Raw genomic sequence first — 9,780 nt, 5'->3', positions numbered from 1 at the left:
TGCTTTCCAATCACCAGTAATTATCAATGCATCTTGATTGCATGTTTGATCAATTTCAGACTGCAGAAGTTGGTAAAAATCTTCAATTTCTTCATATATATATATATTTATATGGTAGTATGAATAAAATAGGACCAATTCTTTTTTTTATTGTACTTTAAAGGTTTACAAAACAAACTAGCTTCTTATTAAACAGTTAGTACATATATTGTTTTATGACATTCGTTAACAACCCCATGACATGTCAGTACTCTCCCTTCTCGACCTTGGGTTCCCTGTTAAATAGGAGCAATTCTTGATTGAGAACTGAGATATGGTGAAGTGGGTAGGGAGTCTAAAGTCAAAGTGACATCTAGAAAATTATACAAAAATAATTATAATAGCTTACTAAGTCTTGGGCAATGTTAACTCAACTAGTCCTTACAGCAAACCTATGAGGTTGGTACTGTTATCCTTATTCTCATTGTACAGATGAGGAAGCTAAGGCACAGAGGGGAGAAGTAGCCAAGTAACACAGCTAGGACACAAAACCCTAAGAATCTATTTATTCTAAAGACATGAAAGAAGAGTTAGTCATCTTTAGAACTTTTGTATAATGGAATTGTGCCCAGTTAGAAGGACATTGTGTAGTAGAGCTAAGGTAGCTTAGAGTTCTGGAAAGAGAAGTGAACAAAGAACCAAGAGACCACAGTTCTAGCCCGTCTCTGCCACCATCAGTGTGGCCTTGGGCAGATGATAAACTGCCCTCCCCAGACCTGTTTCCTCATCTGTAAAATGGGGACATCGGGTCAGGCAATCTCTTAAGGTCTTCTGAGCTGTACTTCTGTTTGGAAGAGTGGTTGGATGTGAACATTAGCTCTCTGTAGCATGCACAGATATCAAACAACTCAAACTTCTGTTCAGCCAAGGCTGAAAATATTTGTCAGTATATGAATAGGTGTCAGGCTGGTGCTGGGGTCCCTGCCATCAGCAGCTGTGCCAACCTCTCTTTCTAAATACCAATCTCTGTGGGCAATGGGGAAGACTACTGGGAAATAATGGACAACCAATTAGGAAAACTCCCCTGCTGGTGCCTGCATTAACACTGACAAAGGGGCTCTGAAAGTTTTCCCTGAGAAGCAGCTCTTGAGGTACTGTCTAGAAACACTAGCATGCTGTCTACCAGGTGGTGGGAAGGTTAGTGGGACAAGAGACAAAGGACATCTCAAAAGACTCTTGCATGGGGATTTCTATCTGCCTCTCATCAAGCATGGCCCAGTACTCTATTTCAGTGCTGCCTGGTGTGACATGAAAGTGACTCAACTCCCAGTGCCTCCAGCTGATTTATGCTGATTAAGCCTGTACTCCATTGCCTCTCTACTCTTTTCTGTTTCTCTTCTTTCCCTTCTTTATAGTCAACACAATTGCACAGCTATCAACCCTCAGCTTCAGTAGAACTGGCCCCGACTCCATTACTTCTGATCTCATCTAGAGACTTCCTTATCAGTCATTCCCAGTTGTTGAATGGACCCAGGAGAAAGGGAGGGAGACCAAAGCAGTAACATTCACCTGCTCCATGTCACAGTACAACTCTGATGGAGTAATTTCCTTGAGATCACTTAGGTACAAAGGACCAGACTCTTGACTTCTGTAACTCTAGGATTTCTCTTTTAAATTACTAGTGACAGAACACCCCCCAAAATAGAAGAGGAACAGGAGATTTTAAGATTATGATACATCCTTAAATGGTCCCACAAACCAGGGTAGACTGCTGCACAATTTTGTCTTTATGTATGGGAACTTTAATTGTTGGAAGGAACCCAAAGCTTTCCTAGAATATAAATACTAATCAAAACCTCACCTGAAACACAAACCCCTTTGTCTTCCTTTAGTGGCCTTTACTGCTCACCTGTCTATGTGTCACAGATTTCCTGGAGTCATAACTGTCAAGAACAAGGACCTCAAACTTGTTCTTGATGAGCATCACCAAGCTTCCTAGACACTGAGCTTTATGGCTTTGTCTCCCTTCCTTAGGTTGGTAGTTGCACTGACTCCCAGGAACCTGGCCAGCTGTAGGAGAACTAGGACCCTTCCCAACTACTAACCAGAGGGACAATTCCTTACATAACATAGTCACTCCATAGCAGAGAACCATCACACAATGCAAGACCTTTGGTTATGTGCCACATTACAGGGGAAAAGATTAATATAAGTCAATTATGAAGGTATGAAAAACGCCAGTCTGAAAGATCAAGTCCACATTTGTAGAGAAGAAAAGAGGGGTGTGAGTCCGAACAACAGCAGCCCCAAATTCCGTGAATATATTATAATGTGAAATAAAGTTACAAACATGCTCCAGCCAAGTGACAGCCCTTTCCCCCATAAATGATCATCACCACAATGACACTAAGTGCATCCAAACATTTTAGCAAAGCACTAGAGAGATCACATAGTTTCTCGAGTGCACGCAGTGAATTTACAACGTTCTCCGACTTCTCTATGAGCTGGGGAGGAGGCAGGCCTGCGGTTGTGGCTGCCAGTGTGCTGGGAAACATTACGAACGCCAAGAAATGAAATCTTCAGAGCCTTTGAAAGGCTTCCAAGAATGTCAGCACGTACTGCCTGCCCACTCTCTGCTGAATGCCTACTTTGGCTGTCTGCTCAGTACTGAATGTGCCAGACAGGCCTTCACACAAAGAGGGAGAGTGTTTTGGGCCCATGAAAGGGGAAGGCACAGCCTTTCAGATGTGAATGGTGAGATTCAAGATGTAGGTGATAAAGTGGCAGGGTGAGGTTGGGCCCCCAGGAAAGTTCCGAGTAAGAGACCAAAAGAGAAAGAGTTGGCATCTACCTCCGTATTAGAAATTCTTTGTAGCTTCCTGCCGTCAAATCTGGATATGTAGACTACTGTCACCCTATATTCCATGCTTGATTTCTGTGGAAGAGACACTTGCTTGCAGATTCTCACCCCTGTTTACTGATTCTTCCTGTATCCAAGAACCTCATGATCACTGAGAACAATATTTTTGAAGCCCTGACGCCTCCGGCGCATATGTAGGTGGACTTGTGTTTGCATTCCAACACAGAATGCAAACACCATTTGTACTAATAGTTACTTGGGATCTTCCTTGGCTCTGTTTGCCTCCAGTATATGAAAAAATTGAGACATGTCCATTGTAGTGCATCTCAATATCTTAGAATATACTCTTTTCCTTAAGCTGGCTTTAAGAAAGGAGGAAAACTGTTTTTGTATACTGAACTGTTCTCTAACTTTTGAACAGTGCTGCTCATAATTCCTTGGCACAGCATCTACTGAGAGAAGAAAGAACTCTTCTGGTGTATTGAGCTTTTTTCCAAGGAGGCAGTCTGATGTCACTGGTGGCAGACACAGTATGTATGTATCTGTCTTTTGTCTTCACCATCTGTTTTTCGCCTTACAGGCTATTGTTCAGATTTCTTCTTCTCTTCTTTCCAGGAAGTGTGTCTCTCCATGAGAGAATGGGCTTTAGGTGTGAAAAGGACTGAGTTAATATTCTAACATGATTTCCCTGTTCCTTCCTTCCTAGAATCTTATGGCAAGGGCCTTATATGACAATGTCCCAGAATGTGCTGAGGAGTTGGCCTTTCGCAAGGGAGACATCCTGACAGTGATCGAGCAGAACACAGGAGGACTGGAGGGATGGTGGCTCTGCTCCTTACACGGGAGGCAAGGCATTGTTCCAGGCAACCGTGTGAAGCTTCTGATTGGTCCCGTGCAGGAAATCCCTGCTGGTCAGGACCAGCCTCCTTCTGGACTAATGCACCAGGCCTTTGGCCAACAGAAGCTCTATCAAGTGCCAAACCCACAGGCTGCACCTCGGGACACCATCTACCAAGTGCCACCTTCCTATCAAAACCAGGGAATTTACCAAGTCCCTACTGGCCATGGTACTCAAGAACAAGATGTGTATCAAGTGCCACCATCAGTACAGAGGAGCATTGGGGGAACCAATGGTCCCCACTTAAGTAAAAAGGTAAGTGACTAACTGAATTTTTGTTCTCCTTATTTTTTCCATTGTACTTGGAGTAATGGATGTGTTCCCAAAATAATTACTTGAAACTGCTAAGAAGTAAATACATCTAGTACCCTCACACAGGTATCATTTGTGTATCATTTTTCCATTCATTCAGTCAAAAAAACCTTCTTGAACTCCTACCATGTGCCAAGTACTGTTGATTCACAACCATTGTAAGTTCCTGTGTCATTCTGGATCCTTCAGCTGTTTCTTCCCACTTTTCTAGTAGATCTGGTTCTAGACCTAGGTTCTATATACAAAGAGTTTCCAGTCTTTTCTCTTTCTTCCTTGAATGGTCTGAGGCACCGCATTTTGTACAAGCACAATGATGCAGCAAGAACCTCCTTTGGCCAAAGCTGAATCATGATCCCGTTGGCCTGGCTCAACAAAGAACCCACCAGAAGAGGAGGAAGCAAGGAAGCTGGAAGTGGGTCATGCCCACCAACTTGTCCTGCAGAGTCACCAGCTGAAAGTTTGACTTAATTAAAGCCATTGATACCAGTGAACTTAGAAAGAAACCATCCTCCTCTCGTTCAAGTAATCCCTATAATAATGGCTGTGACAGTAGGTGAAGACAGTGGAGGTAAGAGATTTAGGAAGACATCATGATTAAAAAATAAAAAATAAAAGGAGCCTCTTTGACACCCTTAATACTTCCAAATACCATAGTGACTTCAACTAAAGATAAATTCATCAATTGAATAATGAGTGTTGAGCATCTAGTATATTTTTGATGCTTGTAAACAGTGATAAATTAATGAATGAACAAAGTCCTCATGACGCTTACAGTATAGTGGGGGAGACATAAACAAACACTGTAATGTCACTGTAGGAGCCTCGGTGGTACAAGCAGTTTGTGATCAGCTACTAAGCCACACGGTGGCTCTGAGGAAGAAAAGGCCTGGTAATCTGCTTCTGTACAGATTGCAGCCAAGAAAACCCTATGGAGCGGTTCTGCTCTGTATCACATGGGCTTGCCATGAGTCAGGGGGCTGCCTCTGCAGCAGCCAACAGCAACAACATAATGCCAGTAGCGATGGGTACTCTGAAGAAGGTAACATTGGTGCCGATATGGTTAGTGATACCAAAACTAAGATGATGCTTTCGTGAGTGTTACAAGGGCAGGGATGTTCTTTCATTTACTGATAAATTCCAAGGGCCTATAATAGGTCCTGCTAGGTTTGATACTAAGAGTGGATTTCCAGTTGCCATCAAGTTGATTCCGACTCCTGGCGACCCCAAGTGTTTCAGAGTAGGACTGTGCTTCGTAGAGTTTTCATGGCTGTAATCTTTACAGAAGCAGACTGCCAGGTCTGTTCTTCCGCAGAGCCACAGGGTGGGGTAGAACTGCCATCCTTTTGGTTAGTAGCCCAGTGCTTCACTGTTTGCATCACTACACCCAAGGACTCCAAGAGTGAGCTGGTTTAACGTAATAAGAAAATATCCCTGAGTTACAAGAGGAAAGATGTAGTTAAATACCAGAAAGAGCTTGTAGACTCTTAGAACACTAAATATAAATGTGCTCGACCTCAAGAGAATTTAACACAAGTTCTAAATTTACAAACCCATGTGAATTTGGAGATATCTGGTTGCATGATAGATCTCTTCAAAGTGTTAAAAAGCAAAGATGTCACCTTGAGGACTAAGGTGTGCCTGACCCAAGCCATGGTCTTTTCGGTCACCTCATATGCATGCAAAAGCTGGACAATGAATAAGGAAGACCAGAAAAGAATTGATGCCTTTGAATTATGGTGTTGGCAAAGAATATTGAAAATACCATGGACTGCCTGAAGAATGAACAAATCTGTATTGGAAGAAGTACAGCCAGAATGCTCCTTAGAAGTGAGGATGGCAAGAGTTCGTCTCACATACTTTGGATGTATTATCAGGAGGAACAGTCCCTGGAGAAGGACATCATGCTTGGTAAAGTAGAGGGTCAGCAAAAAAGAGGAAGATCCTGGACGAGATGGATTGACACAGTGGCTGCAACAATGGGCTCAAGCATAACAATGATTGTGAGGATGGCGCAGGAACAGGCAGTGTTTTGTTCTGTTGTACGTGGGGTCGTGATGAGTCAGAAGCAACTCTCGATAGCACCTAACAACAACAGCAATTTGCATCCTCTGTAGGGGGATGGGGGAAAGATTTACTGTTGGATTCCTTTAAATAGCAAAACCACTAATGCATTTTCAAATCATCTTTAATACAAAAAGTATGTTTTACAAAACACTTCTCAAGTGCGCATGTGTTGCATAATCCAAGTACGTGTATATTAGAAGGAATTCCTAAAGAAGTGTTGGGTAGCTTTCCAACTTCATCATGCAGGGAAACAATCCGTCTGGAGGAGATAGTCTGACTGTGCCCCGACCTTTCAAAGTCTTTCTTACCCCAGTGATGTGAGATCCAAAGAGAAAGCCAAGCCAACCTCTATCTCCAGAGGGGAAAAAAGCAGTTGAAAGGTGCAACTATAAATAACTTCTCTCATTCTTTGTGCAGAATGAGAGAAGCACCTTAAAAATAGCTGTCCCTCATCTGAGCTAGTGTGAGCAGTCTCGGGAGCCCAACAGGAAATGCTTGGCTGAACGGTGGTGGGCTCTAAGCTTTCATCACAGTTTATTTTGGCAGGAAGGTGACATGTTTTCCTTTTTAGACTCAAACTTTTCAGTTCCAAGTCCGAAAAGTCTGAGACTCCAGCCTTCTTCTCATTTTATTTGCCATGACCGCTCTGCAGATTTTCTTCTTGGCGCTCCACCCGGTTAGCGGGGAACAACTTTGACACAGCTTCCCTGGGATTTATGATGCTCTCTGGGGTGCTGTGGCAGACGTCGCGTACTCAAACTCAGCGGTTTCTTGTTTGTTTTTAGTTCTAAAATCAGCAGAATGTTTTGTGTTTAGTGATTCCTGTAAACCCATTGCTGTCGAGTCAATTCTGACTCACAGCGACCCTACAGGACAGAGTAGAGCTGTCCCATAGAGTTTCCTAAGCCGTAATATTTACTGAAGCAGACTGCCACATCTTTCTCCCGCGGAACAGCTGGTGGGTTCAAACCACCCACCCTTCAGTTAGCAGCCGAGCCTTTGACCACTGTGCCACCAGGGTTCCTAGGGATTCCTATAGGAGGAAGCAAATTTCTGAAAAGGAATTCTGCCAGTTCTTACAAGGGATGCTCCAAGAACTTGGGAGATGCTACCAGGGCTGGGGAGGAGGTGATGCCTGGAGCTGTAAGCTGTGAGCTGTCGGGGTCTGCGGTGGTAACAGATGAGGATGAGGAGGGCAGAGGTCAGGGTCCTGGCTCTTCTGCCAAACACCAGGCACTGTAGATTATGGTGGCCTCGTGATGAGAATCACCTTAGTGCCCCAGGTGCCCTAGGCCACTGGACCACGGCTCACACCTCCAGTGGAGTGAGTTTGGTTCCTTCCTTCCCTCCCTCCCTCCCTCCTTCCTTCATTCCTTCCTTCCCTCCTTCATTCTTTCCTTCTTTCCCTCCCTCCTTACCTCCCTCCTTCCTTTTCTAAAGAGTAGATATGGTTTGGCTGCTACGAGGTGATCTCAACTTTCTAGGAGATAGTAGCTGCCTTAAAAACTTCTCCACCATCTTCCTCTGTGGAGATTTATGACTCAGGATCTTCTCAGTGGGTGGGAACCATGGAATGACTGAAGCCAAGACCCCAAGGAGTCATCTCAGTGTTGTGGGGGAGGTCAGGCTATTTTCTCAGTTCTCCTTGTAGCAGTTTTATTGTCTTGCCTAATGGCCCTTTTCTCGTTTTCTCTTTTAATTTCTCCTCTGTAAAATGGTGGTGACTCCAGAGCTAGACGTTCCTGGTAGTTGAAGCTGTTGTCCCTTAAAAGGTATTAAAGAAGAAAATGAGGACGCAGCGGAATCTTGTCCTGAACCACGAAGTGTGAACATAAGTATCACTCAGAGGGGGCAGTTTAAATGCAGAGTGCCAGGCCATTCCCCACTGCTGCCTCCCAAGAATCTAACTGGGTAGATCTGGTTTGGGGCTGGGGAATCTGCATTTTAGCCAGCTCCTTGGATAGTTCTGGGAGAGACATCACAGGACCATACTTTGAGAGGCAATGTAAAGGGACCATGAAGAGGGATGGATATATTCCAGTCTGATTGTGATTCGGGACTTTCCATAGATAAAAATTCCGTTTATGTGGCTACAGACTGTGGGCTTCAGAAGTATAATTCACCACAGTTTATTCTATTAATGAATCATTGGGTGGGGAGGGGCGAGACAGTGAATTCTGCCTTCTTTCAATGCCTTCTATCACTTCAGCTTTGCTTTCAGGAAACTCCAGCCTCTACCCATCCTCCTGCAGCCATATTAACTTACCTTCATCACTTACTGAATCAGCAGTTAGAGGAAAAATAGATAGTCATATAATCTCCACCTTTTTATGAAACAAGAAGTCAGTGTGAGTATTGTGAAAAGAGCATGCATGAGCTTTGGAGCTGGGCAGACTCTTGGTTCTGTTTCTTCATAGCTGTATAACCTGCAGCAAGTTACTTAAACTTCTCTAAACTTTGGTATCTTCATCTGTGAAGTGAGAATAATCATAACCGTGTCATGAAATGAATTAAATGAAACAATACATGTAAAGTACCTGGCATAGTGATAACACGTTGTTGTTAGCTGCTGTTGAGTTGGCCCCCAATTCATGGCGACTCCACGCACAATGGCATAGAATGCTACCAGGTCCTGCGCCATCCCCACGATCAGTTGTAGATCAGACCGTTGTGATCCATAAGGTTTTCACTGGCTGATTTTCAGAAGTAGATTGCCAGGCCTTTCTTCCTAGTCCATCTTAGTCTGGAAGCTCCACTAGAACCTGTATAGCAACACACAAGTCTCCACTGACAGATGAGTGGCAGGTACGCGTGAGGTATACTGGCTGGGAATCAAACCCAGGTCTCCTGCATGGGAGGTGAGAATTCTACCATTGAACCACCAATGCCTCATGCTTAGCATGGTAGTGGCTTAAAAAAAAAAAAAATGTTCCTCTTCTCTAGTTTTTCTTTTCTTTCTCAGAGTTTATTTTGAAGTTCATCAGCTCTTTACTACATGCCAACATGCTCGTACTCTATTGCTAGCACATATACTGTGCCTTTGAGTGGATAGCTCTCTCTTGTGTACAGGGTGGAAAAGAGTTCTTAGAGCTTTCTGGAAACCATCTATACTGACACCTTTACTTAATCTCATTGGTCTTTTTCACTCTGAGTTCTGTGTGCGGAGCCGTTTCACCCATTAGGCGTTAGAGGCAGAATGCCTAGGGTCTCGGAGAATGTTTACCAGCAGTATTCAGAAATTTTGGCTCCAAAATATGAAGCAGAAACACTGCAAAATAGAAATTAATAAACATGTAGATAAATGTCTACAAGGCAACATCATATCAACCACATTGTTACATTTAGAGCTGAGGACAATTTCATTATGTTTGAAAACAATTTGTAAGTTAGATTTTTCTCGCTTTGCAGAGACTTCAGAGTATGTACCATGACTGCCAGGAACTCACAGGCAATTCTGAATTAAGTGAGTTACTCATAGTCAAATAATTTGAAAAGCTAGATTTTATATATATATATGCATATGTAAGTTTTCAATTTCTAAAAGCAAAAATTCCACTTAATATAGGAGTATGGTTTGAAGTGAACTTTCCAAACACCCAAAAGTCTAAGACCTACCAAGATCTAAAATAGCTTCATTTCTCTTCTTCAAAGATCAGCAAAAACTGCC

General features: G+C 43.3%; 1 protein-coding gene across 4 annotated transcripts in view; it reads left to right on the top strand.

The window, feature by feature from the left end:
• The window catches only part of NEDD9 (neural precursor cell expressed, developmentally down-regulated 9), a 228,042-nt gene that overhangs the window by 192,270 nt on the left and 25,992 nt on the right, over positions 1-9,780 (top strand). For all 4 annotated transcript variants that reach the window (XM_023737442.1, XM_023737440.1, XM_023737441.1 and 1 more), the window contains one exon: positions 3,546-3,992. In XM_023737442.1, the coding sequence (XP_023593210.1) occupies positions 3,546-3,992 (447 nt within the window). The remainder of the gene's footprint in view (positions 1-3,545; positions 3,993-9,780) is intronic.

The sequence above is a fragment of the Trichechus manatus genome, unplaced genomic scaffold, assembly GCF_000243295.1.
Source record: "Trichechus manatus latirostris isolate Lorelei unplaced genomic scaffold, TriManLat1.0 scaffold00103, whole genome shotgun sequence".
NCBI lineage: Eukaryota > Metazoa > Chordata > Mammalia > Sirenia > Trichechidae > Trichechus > Trichechus manatus.
This window is presented reverse-complemented; position numbering and strand designations above follow the sequence as displayed.